Source organism: Phycodurus eques, chromosome 2 (assembly GCF_024500275.1).
Source record: "Phycodurus eques isolate BA_2022a chromosome 2, UOR_Pequ_1.1, whole genome shotgun sequence".
NCBI lineage: Eukaryota > Metazoa > Chordata > Actinopteri > Syngnathiformes > Syngnathidae > Phycodurus > Phycodurus eques.
The window spans coordinates 24,137,995-24,160,635 of NC_084526.1; the positions used below are offsets into that span (position 1 = coordinate 24,137,995).

Consider the following 22,641-nt stretch of genomic DNA (forward strand, 5'->3'; position numbering starts at 1 on the left):
TTTCCATATTTGAATTGGGGAAGATGAGCAATCAAATCAGAGCAATCCTTATTGACATGGCACATTTTAATGAGAAATCCAGCCGCCTCAACTGCCAGGTGTAAAAGATCAACTAGAATCGCTTGAAAAGGACTTTCTGGGCATTTTCAACCTTAATAATCTTGCAAACCCGATAAAAGGACATCAAAGAGTAAGCATGAACCGCCTTTTTAAAGTCATGCCACACTATCTCAATACGATTCATGTCATGACTTTGACAAGGCCACTCCAAAGTCTTAATTTTGTATTTATTCAGCCATTCAGAGGTGGACTTGCTGGTGTATTTTGGATCATTGTCCTGCTGCAGAACCCAAGTTCGTTTCAGGTTGAAGTCACAAACAGATGGCCAGACAAACTCCTTCAGGATTTTTTGGTAGACAACAGAATTCAGGTACCATTTATCACACAAAGTCTTCCATGTCCTGAAGCAGCAAAACAGACCCAGACCATCACACTACCTTAATGTTCTTTTTGCTCAGCAGTGGTTTTCATCTTGGGACTTTACCATGCAGGCCATTTTTGCCCAGTCGCTGGCTTATGAACCGAACAGCCCGAGCGCCTTCTCCAAGTCCGCAAAGTCACATGTAGACTGGTTGGGCGAACTCCCATGCACCCTCGAGGACCCTGCCGAGGGTGTAGAGCTGGTCCACTGTTCCATGACCAGAACGAAAACCACACTGCTCCTCCTGAATCTGAGATTCGACTTCCCGACGGACCCTCCTCTCCAGCACCCCTGAATAGATCTTACCAGGGAGGCTGAGGAGTGTGATCCCCCTGTAGTTGGAACACACCCTCTGGTCTCCCTTCTTAAAAAGGGGGACCACCACCCAAGTCTGCCAATCCAGAGTCACTGTCCCCGATGTCCACGCGATGTTGCAGAGGCGTGTCAACCAGGACAGCCTGACAACATCCAGAGCCTTTAGGAACTCCGGGCGAATCTCATCCACCCCCGGGGCCCTGCCACCGAGGAGCTTTTTAACTACCTCGGTGACCTCAAACCCAGAGATAGGAGAGCCTGCCTCAGAGAACCCACACTCTGCTTCCTCATGGGAAGGCGTGTCATGGAATTGAGGAGGTCTTCGAAGTATTCTCCCCACCGACTCACAATGTCCCGAGTCAAGGTCAGCAGCGCACCATCCCCACTATACACAGTGTTAGTGGTGCACTGCTTTCCTCTCCTGAGACGTCGGATGGTGGACTAAAATTTCCTCGAAGCCGTCCGGAAGTCTTTCTCCATGGCCTTACCGAACTACTCCCTGCATTCCGATTGGCCAGCCGGTACCCATCAGGTGCCTCAGGAGTCCCACAGGCCAAAAAGGCCAGATAGGACCTCACCTTGACTGCCGTTGGTGTCCACGAACGGGTACGGGGTTTGCCGCCACGACAGGCACCGACCACCTTACGGCCACAGTTCCGGTCGGCCGCCTCAGCAATGGAGGCGCGGAACATGGTCCACTCGGACTCGATGTCCCCCGCCTCCCCCGGAACATGAGCAAAGTTCTGTCGGAGGTGGGAGTTGAAACTCCTTCTGACAGGGGATTCTGCCAGACGTTCCCAGCAGACCCTCACAATACGATTGGGCCTGCCACGTCGGACCGGCATCTTCCCCCACCATCGGAGCCAACTAACCACCAGGTGGTGATCAGTTGACAGCTCCGCCCCTCTCTTCACCCGAGTGTCCAAGACATGCGGCCGCAAGTCCGATGACACGACCACAAAGTCGATCATCGAACTGCGACCTTGGGTGTCCTGGTGCCAACTGCGCGTATGGACACCCTTATGCTCGTTATGGACAATCCGTGATGAGCACAGAAGTCCAATTACAGAACACCGCTCGGGTTCTGATCGCGGGGGCCGTTCCTCCCAATCACGCCCTTCTAGGTCTCACTGTCATTGCCCACGTGAGCATTGAAGTCCCCCAGCAGAACGATGGAGTCCCCAGCGGGAGCGCTCTCCAGCACCCCCTCCAAGGACTCCAAAAAGGGTGGCTACTCTGAACTGCTGTTTGGTGCATAGGCACAAACAACATTCAGGACCCATCCCCCCACCAGAAGGCGGAGGGAGGCTACCCTCTCGTGCACCGGGGTGAACCCCAACGTACAGGCGCCAAGCTGGGGGGCAACCCACACCTGCTCAGCGCCTCTCACCGTGGGCAACTCCAGAGTGGAAGAGAGTCCAACCACTCTCGAGAGGACTGGTACCAGAGCCCAAGCTGTGTGTGGAGGCGAGTCCGACTATATCTAGTCGGAACTTCTCGGCCTCACACACCAGCTCGGGCTCCTTCCCTGCCAGAGAGGTGACATTCCACGTCCCTATTCCACGTCCCCCATCTTCTGTAGCCGGGGATCGGATCGCCAATGTCCTCTCCTTCGGCCACCTCCCAGCTCACACTGCACCCGACCCCAATGGCCCATCCCACAGGTGGTGAGCCCATGGGAAGGGGAGCCCACGTTACCCTTTCGGGCTGTGCCCGGCCGGGCCCGGCCACCGGGCACTCGCCTTCGAGCCCCACCACCAGGCCTGGCTCCAGTGAAGTAAAAAGTGAAGAGAATTTGCAATTTAGATATGTTAACTAGAAACATGAAGTGTGACAGGTGTGATTTGGTTTCGTGGGCCAAATAAAATGATGGTGGGCCGAATATGGGCCCCAGGCCCTGAGTTTGATACCTGTGAACTACAGCTTGACTGGTTGACAGTCAGTCACAGGGCACTAGAAACCAGTGGTATTCATACTTGGAGCCGCTGAGTGCACAAGCGTCTGAATATCATGTATTTAAACTGACATGTTTAGGTCAGGACCCACATTGCGGAACATAAAGAAACAACCATTCACACTCACATTCACACCTACAGACAATTTAGAGTCTACAATTAACCTACCATACATGTTTTTGGGATGTGGGAGGAAACCGGAGTACCAGGAGAAAACCCACGAAGGCACGGGGAAAACATACAAACTCTACACAGGCGAGGCCGGATTAGAACCTTGGTACTCAGAACTGTGAGGCAGATGTACGAACCAGCCCACCACCGTGCCGCCCTTTGGAAGCATTACCTTTGTTATTTTTATTTTCATATGTGTCAGGAATTTATTATCTTAATGTATTGTCTTTTAAACCTTTAAATATGGCCTCTGAATTTAGACGCAACATCTATTAACGTGCATCTGTCTAAATTGCTATTTAGAGCAAAATGCTATGCTGTCATGCAACCCTTTTCCCATTTAGTCGCCCATTGTCATCTCAGCGGCACTCCTAATGCGATAAAAATTTCTCATGTCGTTATGTCTGCAGCATCATAAAAAGCCATTACTTGGTCACACGGCTCCTTTTAAAAGTAATTCAATTGCCTTGTTGTCTGTCTATCTTCTGCCAGCTCCCTGGCGTTAACCCCGAAACTCCAGCGCCCCCACCCGTGTTTTAATTTCTTGGCCTAATGAAGCGACAGGCACTCTCAGACAAGTAGACAGGGGTCTGCCAGCCTTTTTTTCAAAGTTTGTTTGTGTGCCCCATTTGTTTTTTTTTGTTTTTTTTTTTATTTCGGCCGTTCCATGCTGCCATTTCATACATCACGACACGTGTTTTGCGGCTGTTTGCTAAAATACCCTAACCCCTGATCGTCGGAGTCAAACCTGGGGACCCAACCCCTAACCTACGTCAAACTCTAACTTTAGGACATTAATTGGCGGATTTGAACCTGGGGACCCAACCCCTAACCCACATCGGACTCGAACTTAAGGACTTTAACCTCGCCTTGAACCCGGATTTAAGGATTCAGACCTTACCAATGGAATGTGGGGAGAGCAGTTACCAATGCCACTCATTACAAAGGCAAGATTGTTTCACAGTACATTACTTTCCATCATGTAATTTCCGTCATCAGAAATGATCAAATTATTTTACCATAGTTCTTTATCTGTAGGACAATGCATGTCCGTGTGGATCTCGAGGCGACAGTCAATTGTCCAGGGGCCGGCCAGTCCCCCTCTTCAAATGCCTCGGGTAAGGGGCAAGGCAGTTACTTGTCTTGGATGGTCTGTCTCCGTCCGGTCCCTGGTCTGACAGTAAATCCTGAGATCCCACTTCTGACACCAAGTTTGTTTTGGAAATTAAATCTGGAAACATCCATCCATCCATTTTCTGAGCCGCTTCTCCTCACGAGGGTCACGGGCGTGCTGGAGCCTATACCAGCTATCATCGGGCAGGAGGCAGGGTACACCCTGAACTGGTTGCCAGCCAATCGCAGGGCACATACAAACAAACAACCATTCGCACTCACATTCACACCTACGGGCAATTTACAGTTGTCAATTAACCTACCACGCATGTTTTTGGGATGTGGGGAAACCGGAGTGCCTGGAGAAAACCCACGCAGGCACAGGGAGAACATGCAAACTCCACAGAGGCGGGGCTGGGGATTGAACCCCAGTCCCCAGAACTGTGAGGCAGACGCTCTAACCAGTCGGCTACCGTGCCGCCAATCGGGAAACAACGTTTTGTAATTTTAATAATATCTTTGCAAAGAGAGAGACAGTTGAGAGGTTACAGTTGCTTCGCATCTCTGCCCGTCTCTGAAGAACAAATGCACAGTTAAACTAAAAAGGGAGGGAGATGAGGAAAGAAGAAAAAAAGACTTATTCTTACAATTATCTTTTTCAGAAAAAACACAAACAACTAGAAAAGGGAGGCCGGTCGAGCCACTGAGAAGAGAGGGGAAAAAAACAATTAAGCTACAACTGTTGATACATTAGTCACAAGAACAACGAACTATTGAAGTAAACTATGGAATAATGAAGAATATAGACAATATTTTGATATGTGCCAATCCCCATACAGTATGTAGGTATGCACGTTTTTTTTAATTAATTGACATGAATTGCGAATGATTTTTGCAGACACCCAAATTACGGCGCGTGGATCCCAGTTTGAGAACCACTGCATCAAGGGTATGGGATTGCCTCCCCAGCAAAAAGCCCATCAGCTTCTTCATCGCCATTAACTTGGTCATTTGGATCTTAACGCTTCAATGTTCATTTACTGACATTTGAACCAGCCTCCAACACCTTCTTTTGCATTAACTCCCCACTACTGTTTTAATGGGACCCTACTTAATCCATAAGCACTTAACACGACTGCTGCATGTATATCAAGGAATACCCGCGTGATGGTCTGTTGTCAGGTTTGATTAATTTTCCATCCATACCGTGTTGGGTGAGATTACGCTGATTGGATGGATAGCCGTGCAATGCAGATGAGAGATAATGCAAACAAGGTCCAAAGAGATCTCTTTACTGTGCAATATTTTCCGTCTTGGTTCAGTGTGTCTTTTGTCTGGCTTTCGTGTTTGAGCAATACAAAATGGAATGATAATGGATTGTTGGAGAACCGCAATCCCACTGTTATCCTGGGAGCTATTTATCAGGTATTTGCCTTGGAGCACTGGTAGTGTAGCGGCACACGTGGTACGCTATATATTTACTGCTGTTCATGTGGGTTCTGTACCCTGACACCCAGTCAGCGGCGCTCTCCGGTGCTGGTTCCATAAATCCTGAAATTTAACACTATCGTTAACCCGAAACACTAGCCCTAATCAGAATCAGCATCAGCTTTATTGGCCAAGTATGTTACAAGAAAGATGATGAATTTGTCTCCAGTTGTTGGAGCCACTCAAGTTTCACAACAAACAGCCACTATGACGAAATATAGATTTAGGACATAAAAAACACGTGTGGAGAGTCCTTGAGCAATAAAAGTGTACCACTAGTGTGGTGATACTGATATAATGGCAATTGTGCAAATGATACAGTCCTGAAACAATTTAGTGCAGTTTAAAGTGATTAGTAGTGTAATGATCTGGTACAGTGATGATTGTGCAAATGGTGCAGAGAGTTCTCAAACAACTGAGTGGCCACTAGTAGTCTGTATGCAAATAGTACAGCGTGATAAAACAATAAGTGTACGAATAATGTTGAAGTGTCCCGACTAGGATTGGGCATCGAGAACCGATTGGAACCGGGACTAACGTTCTGGTTCTCCTGGAATCGTTCAAATTTAAAAATTTCAGTTCCCAGTTCCAATGCCGACTCCGCCAACCCCGAAGAAGAGTGTGGCAAAAACCAACGCGCTCGAAGACATGTTTGTGCCCAACAGCGGCGGCGAACAAAAGTGTGTCTTAACTTTGTTAAAATTAATGACCAGTCACCTCAGTGCAACACTTGGATTAAGATTATATTGTGCAAAGTAGGCTTTCACGATGTGTAGCGTCTGACGTCCTCCCTCCCGCTCTGAGCCTCAGCCAACACTGTGCGGAGCTTCAGTCAAGTCAACTCTCAGTCAATTGGGTGAGTTAAACAATAAAATAGGTCTATGCCAACATTGAGATTGCTAACAAGGTAAACGGTTGGTTGCACTTTTGCACTGATGGTTTTGAGGGTTTATTTTAGTCTTCAAACCAATGTAAGAGCCGATGACAGGAGAAGAAAAAAAAAAAAAGCTTACCTTTGAGCTAAAACTTCACCGTAGCAACTTTACATCACAATGAATTGGGACAAAATTAACATAAAGGTTGTCTCAAAGTATCACAAACACTAACCTTGTGCCTCATCGGTGGGTAGAGAAAGGAATCAACGTTTGATAGCATTTGGTTCCATCCATTAAAGAAAATCACTGCAGAATGCAAAATGCTGAGTTCCAGTCCAAAATTGGCAGCATGTTGCAATGAAATTGTAAGTAAACTTTCAGTCGTTAATGGCAACAGGAAATGAGCTGTTGGAATGTCTGCTGATTTTAGTTTTCATTGTTTGATAGCGCCTACCTGAGGGAAGAAGCTGGAATAGGTGGTGACCAGGAAACCAGCAGAATACATGTAACAGTGTTACATAGTCAGGTTACAAGAAAAGTAATTTCTCGTGTATAATGTGCACCCATTTATAATACGCACCCCTAAAGTTGATCTCAAAATTCTGGAAAACCCTTCTACCTCTGTGTAATGTGTTTTTACAATGCATGATTTTGCTTCAGACCATATGATCAAAACATGAAGTATTATCTGTATTTTACAGTTCGTTTTATTTGAACACGTAATACTTGTAATTTACTTGATCTTATTTTGAAATTCACAGCCCTACTTTTATTTAGTGAATGAGAAAACACACTGTTGTCCTCATATGTTTGATTACCCAGCCAGAATTATGTTTGATTACCCAGGCAGAATTTGTAAGATGGGTAAAATTCTTTAAAGAAAACATGAAGGGCCAGCCAAAACACATTTTAATGGGATTCAAATTAAACTGTCAAGCATTTCAGAAAAGCATTATCGTTAAACAAAACATAACCATAAATAAATTAATGATGATGGTTGTTCATTCATCAGTCGTATTAAAAAACATATATATAGATATTTCACAAATTCTGCCAGGGTATGTAAACTTATGAGCACAACTGTACATATATGAAGTCATACATACCCCTGCCATATTGGAATGAAAGTGTCGGCTACACCTTTTTATAACGTCTTGGTGGCGACAGCATATTAGAATGAAAGTGTGTAACTTTCTCATAGCCTCTCGGTGGCGGTGGCATGTAGGTGTTTGTCTTGTTATTGACTATTGTTTGATTGGCACCTGTGTGCTAACTAGTAGGTATTGTCTTACCCATCTTGTCAAGCAGCGTCAAAAATAACATTAAGATGCAGATCAGAATTGAACAAGATGGCGCCTACCAGTGTGGTCGCCTCGGTTACGCGCTCTCTAGTATTGTTTTTGTGTTTTTCGTTCGTCTTTTAAGACATTACACGACTCACTTACACAAGGGGAGACTTGCTAACCATAAAGGAAGCTACTCCGGACTTTCTTTCACCAACTTTCGCAAATCAACTCAGTTTTTTCCCGGAGTTACTCACCGGAGCAGCGACCACGGTCCTCGGCGCATGGAAACGGAGGGGACGCCACAGAGGAAAGCGAGCCGGCATCCATGTGAAACTCCGCAAGAGAGGATACAGATTGGTGTTTCCATCCATCCACTTCGCGAATGTATGCTCCCTACCCAACAAAATGGAGGAGCTTCATCTTCTGATGTAGACCAGTAAAGACTTCAGACGTTCCGCCGCCATGTGCTTTATGGAGACTTGGCTTTGTGAGGCTGTACCCGAAGGCGCCGTCATGCCTCCCGGTTTTCATCTTCACCGAGCAGACCGCATCATGGAGTTATCGGGGAAAACAAAAGGTGGCGGGATATGCTTCTATATCAACGAAAAATGGTGTACGGACGTCACGGAGCTCAGCACACACTGCAGCCCGCATTTGGAGTCGCTGTTTTTGAACTGTAATAAGCCATTCTACTCGCCGGGTGAGTTCGCATCATTCATTCTTGCTGGTGTCTATATTCCGCCTCAAGCTAACACGAACGCCGCACTGCTAATGCTCGCCGAACAAGTCAACGAAATTGGAAAAAAAAAAACACCCGGACTCACCCCACATTATTCTCAGGGACTTTAACAGTTAAACTCAACCACGAACTCCCTAAATACAAGCAGCACATCGACTGTCCTACCAGGGAAAATAACATTTTAGACCACTGCTATACTACGCTAAAAAACACATACCGTACTATACCTCGTGCAGCCCTGGGCTCGTCTGATCACTGCTTAATTCACTTAATACCAACATATAGGCAATAACTTAAATGCGCGAAGCCTATGGTGAAAACAGTGAAAAAGTGGACCAATGAAGCAAAGATGGAACTTCAAAGCTGTTTAGACTGCACAGACTGGAGTGTCTTTGAAAATTCAGGTGGCAGCCTGGATGAATATACGGACACTGTCACATCCTATATCAGGTTCTGTGAAGAGGTATGTGTACCAACAAAGTCATTTCGCACATTCAACAACAACAAGACGTGGTTCACTGCTAAACTTAAGCAGCTTCACCAACCCAAGGATTGGATTGTTGGCCCACTAATAGGGAAAGTGAGCTGATGGGACATGGGTGAAAATAAACAAAAAGCGGATATTTTACATTCATGTGATTTGAAACTGCCACGACGCAGGCATTCATTGTCGTGACAATTAATGCTTTGCTATTTCATCCACCACAGAAAAAATTAGAATTATATATTCTTGTAGACTCTCTTTGTATGGCTGAATCTCGCTCACTCAAAAACCCGGAAATGGCGTTTTGCTGTTCAGGTGAGTTGAGTGGGTGGGTACCAAATACGAAGTGGGCAGGTACTTGAATATTAATTGCTGAAACTACATCACACCGTCGGCAATTCCAAATCCACCTGTTCTGCAAGCTTATGCCGTTAATTGTCTTTTGTATTCAATTGACAAACCCCATAGATGTCAAACTTGAACCATGTCACAGATTCATTTTGACCTATGTTATGCATAAAACTGTAGAAAAAAAAAATTATTCTGATGGAAGGGGACCTTGAAGTTACCTCTTCAATACAACCTTTGAAGTTTTCATGGGGCTCATTGAAACCATTCCAGAGAACTCTGTATAAACCTCTACTGAGTGCCTCTTTGAAAAGCTACACAAACTTCAACTTGTAGCCTCAAAGTCAACTTAATTCTTCCCCCGTCTGTCTGTAAATGTACCCAGGTGTACTGCTTAGCATTGTGCTAATATGCCTCCCTGCCAGCCATTGCCACATGATTATTTCAAGCACTCTGGGGTAGCAGTAGTGTAAACAGCCTTTAGTTAGGCGGCGAGTCATCCTCTTAAAGAGTATTGCGAACCATCAGTGGACGATCGTTTAATGACAAAGCCGGTGTCACATTAATGCTCTGATTTTAGTCTTATCGTCAGAGAAATGCCCAAGTCAGGTTCTCGATTTATCGCTGCTTTTATGAGTTCAAACGGGAGGCAGGCTCAGCTCTTCCCACAAGTCAAAGCACTTCAAGACCAGTGACAAAAACTAGTCAATTCCCTGTGAACAAGTTATATTGTATCATAAATGCACTTAGTTTAATGAAGCCATTACTGCTTTGATTTTAATACCTGTAAACATATACAGTCATTCTTCAAATCAACTTATGTTTCAAGCTGCAGAGCTGGGTTGCGGCAAACATAGAGCAGTTTTAATATTAGTCGTGCGCTTGCCCGCAATCCAACATTCGCAATTTTTGTTTTTAAATAAACCAAAGAATCAAATGTAAATTTCCTTTTTGTAGGACACCCTAATAGAAGACTCACCACTAACCCTTAAACCATCTCCCAACTAGGGTTGGAATGGTTTTTAAAAACCATCCAAACAGTTTGATTCAACTGTTTCAATTCAGTCCTCATGTGTCCCATTTGGTTCAGCATGTGTAACTTTTTTTTTTTTCCTCTTTTCTCATTTACTATTGAGGCCAAGTGTATAGGTGAGCCAAGCCTAGACAAGATGACTGTGTGCATGGTTGCTGCGTTGCATTGACTCTCACTCAAGTTGTCAACTAGGGGTGTGCTCGGAAATATAGTATGGTGCGGATCTGCTGCACTCGGAAAAGGTTTTGGGATTGTATGGAATATGTGCACTCTCAGAGTAGAGCAGTGCGTCAGATTGAATTTTCAAATACACCGTAGCCAGAACACACACCATTTGCGTCATGCTCTTCCAGCGATGCAGCAGCCAATCATCTCGTAGCAGGGTGCGTCCTGCCTAGTACTTGAGCGACGTACGGCTCTAAGAGGAGCAAGGAAATAGAACAAAAAGTGCACTGCAGGCTGTTTTCCTTGCTTGTCTCTATGCGGTTCTGTGAATATTTGCTACTCCCACCAAGACCTTAAAGACATTGACGATTGGCGCCAGTTACCATTTCAGTTGTCTTAAATTACTCCCATAATATCCCAGATGAACGTGAGACCTGCTTAGCGAGTCTGTATCTCTCCAATGCAAAGTTCTGGTGCATAAAAGTCATTTGTTTCATCCATCAGAGATCTCTTGCGCTGGGGTGTTTGCCACTCGCTGGAAACCGTTGTGTCCGTACAAACATGTCAGTCTATGTACATCTTTTATTTAGGAGAGGAATGATTAGATCAGTATTTTCCAACCTTTGTTGAGCCAAGGCACCTACAGTAATTTACATTAGGAAAATCTCACGTTTAACCACCAAACAAAAATATATTACTTTGATTATTGTATGTATAAATACTGAAATTACGATTTTGTCTCAACTTAGTCACAAATGTACTTATTGTGAAATGTAGGCTTTTTTAGTTTAATACAAAGTGAATATATTTGCAGGGAGCCGTGATATGTTGTATGAATGGCAACAGATGGAGACACGTTTTGCCATCCAATGGAAGAGCAGTTAATTGTTCTGCCTGTCACTAAACGCCGCTGGCAGCGATTGATAAAGATATATTTCCGATTAATAAAAATTATTTCAATAATAATAATAATACAAAATATACACAAGACAGTTTCCTTATTCAGCATATACCGAACCAAAGCCTTCACTCCAAAACCGAGATACGAACCGAACCGTGAATTTTGTGAACTGTTCCACCCTGACTGGCTACCTCTAACCATAAATCTACCCACTATCTACCCTCTAAACCTGGGCAAAAAATAAAACTATGAAAACTAAAATATGTGGCGCTTTTATTTTACAAACCCCAATTCCACTGAAGTTGGGACATTGTGTAAAACATAAATAAAAACACAGTACAATGATTATTTTTTTTTTTTAAACATATTAATTTGAATACACTACAAACACAAGATATTCAATGTACAAACTGATAAACCTTTTTTCCCCCAATATCCACTCATTTTGAATTTAATATGCAATATTTTCGAAAGGCCTTTTCTTTTAACAACACTCAATAAGCAAATGTTGAAGCTTGCATGTTGAATTATTTCCTATTCTTGCTGGATATACAACTTCAGTTGCTCAGCAGTCCGGGTCTCGGTTGTCATATATTACACTTCATGCACCACACATTTTCAATAGGGGGCATGTCTGGACTGCTGGAAGACCAGTCTAGTTAGTACTCACACTCTTTTACTACGAAGCCATGCAACTGTAACGTGAAGAATGTGGCTTTTCATTGTCTCACTGAAATCGGCAGGGACATCCCTGAAAAAGACATTCCTTGTATGGCAGCATACACAGCTCCAAAACATGTACAGTATGTACATTTCAACATTAATGGTGCCTTCATAGATGTGCAAGTTACCTATGCCATGGGAACTAACACACCCCATACCATCACAGATGCTGGCTTTTGAACTTTGCGCTCATAACAATCCAGATGGTCCTTTTCCTCTTTGGGCCAGAGGACACGACGACCATGATTTCCAAACACAATTAGAAATGTGGACTAGTCAGACCACAGCACATTTTTCTACTTCACGTTAGTCCATCTCAGATAAGCTTGGGCCCAGAGAAACCGGCGGCGTTTCTAGGTGTTGGTGTTTTGTGAATATTGATTGAATAATGGTATTAGTATGTGTATATACTAGGCTTTACACGATCAGGATTTTCTGGGCCTATCATCGATTAGCGAGTTTAAAAAAACGATAACCGATCACTGATACGATCACATGATAGAGGAATGTGTCTATTTAAATGACCTGTTCATTTACTCTACATACTTGTGTACCTAATTGCTCAAAAAATTCTATTTACAATAAATAATGTATCTTTGTTCCTCTATTTATGCCAGTGAGGCATAGTGACAGACAGAACAAATGAATGGTCTTCTATTAGATGGCAGGAAGTAAATACAGTAATTAATGTATCCAATTTTTGTGACATTTTTGTTTGTTGGTGTGCCGTGAGATTTTTCAATTGTAAAATATGTTCTTTGGCTCCATAAAGGTTGGAAATCACTGCTCTCGTCAGATCGTGTATTCTAATCACTCAGGTCAAACCAACATTACAACATGACAGAAATAATGGGTGCTAACTTACTGTAATTAAATCATTTTTAATTAAATTACTTCACCCTCACCAAAACTTTAGAGCATGAGTCGACAGAACGGCAGCATGTTTACGTCCAACCGTTCGTGCTAGCAGTAGCTTGCTAGGCTACATAACGTTTTGTTGCCTGCTTGCGAGCCGTATCGTATTAAAAGTACGGGAACAAGCAAGCCTTAAACAAACGTCCTCTCCTCTCCTGAGCACCGGTGACCTCAAACACGTTTTCCCCCATTTTGTTCTTACAAACACACGGCGCGATCCACTCTTGTTGCCGCCGCCATGGTAACAAGTGTATCCGGTCGCATTTGAGTTGACAAGATAAAGTCCACTGATCATAAAAAATGGGATATGGTGGTATCGGAATTCAAGGTTTTGTTGCAGTAGTGTGACATAGTGCAAGTGTGAAAGAGCAAATTTGTCTTGTAGTCTGATCCGGGCATGAAGTGTTGTCTGTCTCAGACGTGTTGTCTGTTCCACACCGCCGAGATTATTATTATTTTTTTTAATAACTTTATTGGCTGTCAGATATTTACAGGTCTACGTCAAAAGACACGCAAAAATGCTAAAAATAAACTAGCTTTTGGATTCAAATATACTGTGCACGATGGCGACGCGGAGTAAATGATTGATCGGATCGGTGAATTATGACATTAAAGCTGGTCAGCCGATCAGCATAAAATGTTAATTATTGGCCGATACCGATAAGGCCGATAAAATACTAGTAAAGACTAGTATATACAGTCATTTTCTTTAATGTAATTTTTTTCGAGCGCTTTTTCTGGTTAACATTTCTATATCCGTTTTTAACAACAAATTATAACAATATATACCATATGTACACAAGTTCGTAAAAAAAAACACAATATGCTGTTTTATATAATTATATTTAATTAATAAGGAACACAATTAGGGTTAGCATGTTGACGTGGCCCTCGACAACCATTCCAGTTTCTCACAAGGTCTTTTGGATAATATATTGCCCACCCCTGCCCAAACCTCTAAAACCCTCACCCTTACCATAACTCCCCTCCAAAAATCCCTAAACCCAAACCATAAATCTACTAATCCATAAACCTGACAACCGTAACCATGAACCCTAACATACACCCTAACCACCAACCCTATCTACATTATATACTACTTTAATCACAAATAATATCGCCAACCATAACCTTAACCCTAATCCTACCCCTATTAGGTGTTTTGAGTCCCAGTACTTTCGTAGAAGTGGTTTGCCTCCATTGAGTTGATATCAAAGACGGTTGAACTCGCTCAAGGTGAAACTCAACGTGTTCATTAAGTTGACGCCTCATTAAATGAGTCACTCATTTTCTAGCCTTTTAAATTTAAAAACAATTGTCTGTGACATCAGCGTGATTTACATTTCTTCTTTATTGCTTAATGTTACCAGCTGATAGCGTTATCGCAAATATGTCTGCGGTCCTCAGACATTCTTCTCCCGTCTTCCTTCAAACCCTTGGACCTTGGGTCCCGAATGAAAGGCACATTTTACTTTCATCGGAAAAGAGAACCTCGGACTACTGTCCAACAGTCCAGTCCTTCTCCTTGGCCCAGTTGAGATTCTTCCTACGTTGGCTCAGGCTCAAAAGTGGCTTGACCTGAGGAACCGACAGTTGTAGCCCATCTCCCGGACGCATCTGAACATGGTGGTTTTTGAAGCTGCGACTCCTACCTCATTCCACTCTTTCTGGATCTCTGCTAGTTTCTTGAATCTTCTCGGTTTGATAATCCGCTGAAACCCACAGTCATCTCTTTTGCTGGTACATCTCCTGGCACATTTTGTCCTTCCACTAGACTTTCCATTGATATGCTTGGACACAGCACTCTGTGAAAAGCCAGCCTCCTTATATATGAACTTTTGTGGCTTACCCATCCAATGGAGGGTATCTATGATGGTCTTCTGGCCAGTTGTCAAGTCTGCAGTCTTCCCCATGTTGAACCCAACTGAGACTATTGAACCATACTGAAGCAATTTAATGACACCTGGGGAAACCTATGCAGGTGCTTTGTGTTTAGGAGACGACTAATGTGTGACACTCAGTTTAAAACATTTATGGCCTGCAAAATTTGGGCAGATTTCTTCAGTGTTCAAATTTTTTGAATTCCTGATTTCGAATTTTATGAGCTGGAAACCCAAATTATGTAAATATAAACAAATGAATACTTGAAATAGTTTAGATTGTGGGCCCTGAATCTATAATCTCTGAAAGTTTAACTTTTTGAATGGAATTATGGAAATAAATAATACAACTTTTCCATGATATTTAATTTTTTTAAAAAGGGTCTGTTTGTGTCATATTATTGAGATTGCTCCTTTGCCAGTTATTTAAAACAGCAACCTTGCACAATAAAGGCGACGAGAAATAATCCACAGAATATTTTCCACGGCACGCTTGATCATGCAAATGCTCTTGCACAATATTAGTTTTATGATTCATGTGACACTCATCTTGCCAGTTATTCATGAGAACTGCCATTTTACACAATAGAAATCACCATAACTAGAAATAATTCACAATCCTCAGTGTACAATACAAATAAACAGAATGACGTAAAATCCCTTCTGCTCGGCGAAATTAAAATCATAGGAAGCGAGAGGTGGTAATGGTACCACAAAGGTGGTACCACTTTTATACCATTACTTATATTGGTCCCTCTAATTCCATCACGCATATGCAGAACTGAAGCCCCTTGTTGACAATTTTACTGTCTGCAACAAAAAAAGACTCACTAGTTTGATGGGCAGGTGTATCATAAGAGGGTGCACAAAAAAGACTCAAGGAGCCGTTCCGAAATTAAACATAATGTTGACCATTTTGGTTGGAAGCAGACATTTTGGGGGAATTCCAGACTTCTTTCTTACTCCTTTGTGGAAATTCGCCCAAATGAGCCTCAAGTGGAAGTCGGTATCCTAACCAGATGGGTGCCCCCCACACAGTAAACTTTTCTGCCTACGCCAAGGGGTCTGCAACCCACGGCCCCAGAGCCGCATGTGGCTCTTTCATCCTTCTGGTGTGGCTCGCTGTGACTTTGGAAAATCAATACTGTAATGTGTATTTGATTTTAATTTAAATTAGTTTTTGTTTTTCAAATATAATTCTTAATTTGAAAATGGTGGTGCTCTTGTAACAAAATGAAATGTTTAGGGGGGGAAGGGGTTTGTTACTCAATGCCTCACAACCGCCGATGTGCAACATCTATCAGCAAGATTTGAGTTATTCGACCGCCGATAGGTAAACCATGGTTAAAGCTTTAAATGCTACGTGTTACATGAACGATATTAAAAATAAACATTGCTCACGCCTCACAGATGACAGCTTACGATCATGTGTGAAAATGAAGGTGACGTCTTCCTTAATGTGCCCACACTGTATGCTGAAGTTCAGGAGCAAAAATCACATAAACCAGGTAAACTACTATTTTTATTTTGCAAAAATATGTTTTATGTTGTAAGTGAAATAGTCCTTTTTATTATTTAGGTTGACAGCTGACTGCACGCTCTACATGCGCTAAAATTATCAAGCAGAGAGCATTTTTGTTAACTAGTACATTTTTTGTTCGCTGCAAGTGGATAATTTAAATTTGGCTTTAATTTCATGAATATGAGGATGACTCAAATAGACAGACTATTTTATTTTAAAGTAAGTTTTAACCAAGCACCTTTTTTCAGAGTTCAAAATATTTGTGTTACATGCAGAAATAACATTTGTATTCTGTGTAGCAGTTCATTGTTTTCATTACTGTAGCACTATAGTTTTTGTTTTTGTTTTTTTATATACAGTTTAAAAACAACAACAATATATGCAGTGTTATCCTCACTTTGAATCTCAAAAGAGTTTTGTGGCTCTTGTTTGTTTCCTGTCCAAATGAATCTGAGTATTTAAGGTTGCTGACCCCTTACCTATGCCATCTAATGTGGGCGGGGCAGAGCATCAAGGTTTGATGGTCATGTTGCGGATTTGCCATGAAAAAGGTCCCATTCTTGGGGGGGGGGGGGAAATGCCCCAGTATCATAGATCTACTGGAAATTGAAAATGTCTGAAGGATTCATGTTTGAAATAGAACAGAAAATTGGCCATGGTTTTAAGCAGCCATTTGGGGCGAATTCCATGACTTTGAACTATGAAAATCGCTCAAATGAGCCCCAATTGGAAGCAGGTATCCTTGACTAATTGGTGAAGCTAAATGTTTTTTACCTAAATTGTCTAATGTGGGTAAAGCATCAAATTAGGATGATCATTTGGAGGATATCAATGTGAAATAGGGTGTGCGGAGGTCCCCCAACACCAGTATGGTGCTTGGACCCGTTTCTTCACTTCTTTACCACACTCACCATTGGTCTGGACTGTTGACCCCAAGTATTTAAAGTCCTCCACCCTTGATATCTCTTCTCCCTGTAGCCTAACTCTTCCCACACCACCCCTCTTTTTAATGCACATATATTTATTTAGGCGGCACGGTGAACGACTGGTTAGAGCGTCAGCCTCACAGTTCTGATGACCGGGGTTCAATCCCCAGCCCCGCCTGTGTGGAGTTTGCATGTTCTCCCCGTGCCTGGGTGGGTTTTCTTCGGGCATTACGGTTTCCTCCCACATCCCAAAAACATGCATGGTAGGTTAATTGAAAAACTCTAAATTGCCCGTATGTGTGAATGTGAGTGCGAATGGTTGTTTGTTTGTATGTGCCCTGCGATTGGCTGGCAACCAGTTCAGGGTGTACCCTGCCTCCTGCCCGATGATAGCTGGGATAGGCTCCCGCACGCCCGCGACCCTAGTGAGGAGAAGCGGCTCAGAAAATGGATGGATGGATGGATGGATGGATATATTCTTTCTTACTTTGGCAAAACTTCATTCCTCTCCAGTGCATGCCCCCACCTTTCTAACTGTTCCTCCACTTACTCCCTGCTCTCACTGCAGATCACAATGTCATCTGCGAACATAGTGGTCCACGGGGATTCCAGTCTCACCTCATCTGTCAGCCATCACCACTGCAAACCGGAAAGGGCTCAGGGCTGATCCCTGATGCAGTCCTACCTCCACCTTAAACTCCTCTGTCACGCCTACAGCACACCTCACCGCTGTTCTGCTGCCCTCCTACATGTCCTGTATTATTTTAACATACTTCTCTGCCACTCCAGACTTCCGCATGCAGCACCACAGTTCCTCTCGGGGTACTCTGTCATAGGCTTTCTCTAGCTCTACAAAGACACAATGCAGCTCCTTCTGACCTTCTCTGTACTTCTTCATCAACACCCTCAAGACAAGTAATGCATCTGTGGTACTCTTTCTAGGCATGAAACCATACTGTTGCTCACAAATACTCACTTCTGTCCTGAGTCTAGCCTCCACTACTCTTTCCCATAACTTCATTGTGTGGCTCATCAACTTTATCCCTCTATAGTTCCCGCAGCTGTGCACATCACCCTTATTCTTGAAAAATGGGCACCAGCACGTTTCCTCCATTCCTCAGGCATCTTCTCACCCGCTAGAATTCTGTTGAATAAGCTGGTCAAACATTCCACTGCCACCTCTCCTAGATGCTTCCATACCTCCACAGATATGTCATCAGGACCAACTGCCTTTCCGTTTTTCATCCTCTTTAGTGCCTTTCTAACTTCCCCCTTACTAATCATTGCGACTTCCTGGTCCACCACACTTCCTTTTCTACTCTTTTTCTACTCTTCCTTTTCTCTCATTTTCCTCATTCATTAACACCTCCAAGTATTCTATCCATCTATCCAGCACATTACTGGCACCAGTCAACACAATTCTATCTCTATCACATCCTTCCCATCTCTATCCCTCTGTCTGGCCAACCTGTCTAGATCTTTGTCTCCTTCTTTAGTGTCCAAAATGGCATACATGTTGTCATATGCCTCTTGTTTGGCCTTTGCCACCCTCTACCTACGGCACATCTCCATGTATTCCTTTCTCCTCTGCTCAGTCCTCTCTGTGTCCCACTTCTTCTTAGATAACCTTTCCTTGTATGTTTTCCTGTACTTTGAGGTTCCACCACCAAGTTTCCTTCTCCCCTTTCCTTCCAGAAGATTCACCAAATATTCTCCTGCCTGTCTCTCTCATCACACTGGCTGTAGTGGTTCAGTCTTCTGGAAGCTCTTCCTGTCCACCGAGAGCCTGTCTCACCTCTTCTCGAAAAGCCACACAACACTCTTCTTTTCTCAGCTTCCACCACACAGTTCTCTCCTCTGCCTTTGTCTTCTTAATCTTTCTCCCCACCACCAGAGTCATCTTACACACCACCATCCTATGCTGTCTAGCCACACTCTCTACTCCCACTACCTTACAGTCAGTAACCTCCTTCAGATTACATCTTCTGCACAAGATGTAATCCACCTGCATGCTTCTACCGCCACTGTTGTAGGTCAGCCTATGTTCCTGCCTCTTCTGGAAGAAAGTGTGAAACTACAGCCATTTCCATCGTTTTCACAAAGTCTACCTCCCAAGCTTTTCCTGTCATAGTCCCAAATTTCAAAGTCCCCACATTCAGTTCTGGGCTCTGTGCTTTCCTCTTCTCTTTCTGCCGAAGAACATGCTTTCCACCTCTCCTTCGTCTTTGACCCACAGTAGCTGAATCTCAATCGGCGCCCTGTAGGTTAACGGCGCCGATGGCGGACGTTGTTAATCCGGGCCATGACCGATACAGTATGGAATTCTTTGGATGAACGCTCTTATTTGTTTGGAAAAGTTTTAAGCCGGATGCCCTTCCTGACGCAACCCTCTGCATTTATCCTGGCTTGGGACCGGTCTACAGTTAGCACTGTTTGCACCCCCATCCACCTCATAGGGCTGCGTTAATTCCAGGACTGTCATATGTATTTTGAAAAACTCCTACCTGGGAATACGCCCAAATGAGCTCCAATTTGAAGCAGGTATACTTGACATCCTATCTGATTCGGGGCAAGAGGCGGTGTACACCATGAACTGGTCACCAGCCAATCGCAGGGCACATATAAACAAACACCTGCGGGCAATTTAGAGTCTTCAATTAACCTACCATGCACGTTTTTGGGATGTGGGAGGAAACCGGAGTACCCGGAGAAAACCAACGCAGGCACAGGGAGAGCATGCAAACTCCACAGAGGCGAGGCTGGATTTGAACCTCGGTCTTCAGAATTGTCAGGCAGATGTGCTAATCTGTCGTCCACCGTGCCTCTTCTTCTTATTATTATTATACAGTGTTGTATTATTGCTTATTGTTTTGTTTTTTCCTTTCAAGTGGGTCCCCGTGCTGTCCGACTTTCAACAGAGGGGGACTGTGTGGAGCTTTGTGCCAGGGAAGCCCAGCCAGCCTCTTTCCTTGCACCTGGGGGACTACAACCTGGACGGATTCCCCGACGCCCTGGTGGTCCTCCGCAACACCAGTGGCAGGTAGGATTGCCTTGAAAATGCTCCTCCAGATAACACTGGCTTAGGTGTTTTTCACAAACCCATACGACACAGTTTATATTGAAGAATATGTCCAGCAAATGGATTACGTTCAGATTTGGCCCATTCGCCAATAATCGTGTCATCTGTCTTCCTATAGCTGTAACATGACCTCAGCCACAACATTTGGTACACCTTATGACATCCCAATTAGTGCATGTTAGTTTACAAATACAATGCAGATGTTTGGGCACATCAACACAATTACATTATAAATAATGGCTTTTTAGTAGTTTTATTTTTATGAAAGTATTTTTATTGTGTTTTATATGTGTCTTTTATTCTAATTTTTCATCCTTACTGTAAAGACCTGTAGTGCAACAGACAATTCAGCCTCCAAACACGGTGTCCACATTTGTTTTATTTTTCTATTTGTTTTTTTAATTAATAATTATTTTCTATATTGCATGGTTTTTGTAGTTTTTTGTCTTGTTTGTTTTCCTTTTTTCTATATTTAAAATTTTAATAAAACTCTCATATTATTTTTATTTTAATTACACTAAATGGTTTTTTTTATAGTATGATTCAAATGTGATGGTGGTGGGGCACCTATATTGCTATACTCCACATAGTAACTGCATTCCCCCACAACTCCACCCTCACTTAACCCATATCTGATGCGTTTCATGGTGGTAAGTAGTGCGGTATCAACATTAATTCAGTCAGTCTGAGCACAGCCCTGCGCCAGTGAAAAAAGGCAGCTAAGGTGAGTGTGATCTTCAAAATGCAGACATAGACGGCTGATAAGAAAGCCCTTTTAGAAGTCATTACGCCATGTGCCTAGATACACACACCGTGGACACCGAAGTGTGTGTGCGCTTGCGTGTGTGTTTCTGTATTAAAAGACCTATATGGATTATTTTAAGAGATGAAGATAAGATAGTTGAAGAGGTCAGAGCTGTGATCATCAATGCATACTGATTGGTGCGTGTGCTGTGGTGGTTGTTAGAGACTGTAGAATAGTGGGTAAGAGCCTTAAAAGGAACATGAACATACATTTCGGGCAAAGTCCTTCCGGGTTTAACCCTTGAAGCCACCCCCGCCATGGAGAAATGACTGGGGTCTCACCAGTACGAATCACACGAGCTGTTAGAGTTTCCTATTCCATTTCCTCCGCATGTGTAAGCCTGTGGCATCATTATCTGCTAGCAGGAAACATACAGTACTCACACATCGTGAGGGATATCGGGCTTTCAGGTGAGATTTCAGGATGAACCTCAATTTGACTTATTGATGTAAAAATGTGAACAGCATGATGAAGAGGACTGTTTCAATACCTATTGCAATTGAAACAGAAAATGTACTGCTCCATTCATGGATCAAGCACGTGTTGTAGATATTGCTGTTCAGTTCTTTGTAAGAAAACCAAGTTGTTCAAAAAGTATTTAAACACTGGATGTTTTTAAGTTCAGAGAAGGTCACAATAAGTTCACCCATAAAGGTTATTGCACTACTTTCCTATTAGCCAAGACTTTTGCGGCATCTTGTGGCATCTTCTGGCACTGTTTCAGAAAGAGCACAAACAATGTGAAAAGGTGAGTTTTTTTAGCGAACAGCTGGGGATATTTTCCACAGAAATAAATTGAATAGGTGAATTTAAATTTGTAAAAGGTTAACTCTGAATATGCGGGGATTACCGTATAGTGGCAGGCCGGACATTTACATGCTCCTCCACTAGATGGCAGAAGATACAACTAACATTTGTATCCACTTGTAGCCATTCATACAACACAATAATAGCTTCAATCAACGAAACAGGCCCGGATTTTACCCTGAGTAGCCTAAGTCAACTTGTGGGTAATTGAGATGAGATTATCATTATAGCAATATATATGAGTCATTTTCATATAATATAATAATTAATTTTCATATAACGGTATAGATGGTTGTAAACATATTTTTTTTCTAATTTTATAATTTTTTCATGCAGCCTTGGTTTTATGTGCAACTGTCTCCCAGGCTGAAACAGCCAAGCTTGAAGTCCTATTTTCAAAAACTTAATGATGATAAAAAAAAAAATGCTAGACCATAATTGTAAAGCCAATCAAGGGATAAATACACCAATATCATGGCAGTCCAATGCAAATGTAATCTGAAGAACAAGCTTTTTTGTATGGGAAAAATCATGAGCAATAATCACTTTTATTTATGAAGAACAACTTTAATAATATTTATTTTTTTAAAAAACAGCTGTGAACTGAAATGCTGAACTTTAACAATTGGT

General features: G+C 43.0%; 1 protein-coding gene across 2 annotated transcripts in view; it reads left to right on the forward strand.

Moving 5' to 3' along the window:
- The window catches only part of itfg1 (integrin alpha FG-GAP repeat containing 1), a 250,490-nt gene that overhangs the window by 116,021 nt on the left and 111,828 nt on the right, over positions 1 to 22,641 (forward strand). For both annotated transcript variants that reach the window (XM_061670006.1, XM_061670010.1), the window contains exon 10: positions 20,209 to 20,360. In XM_061670006.1, coding sequence (XP_061525990.1) covers positions 20,209 to 20,360 — 152 coding nt within the window. The remainder of the gene's footprint in view (positions 1 to 20,208; positions 20,361 to 22,641) is intronic.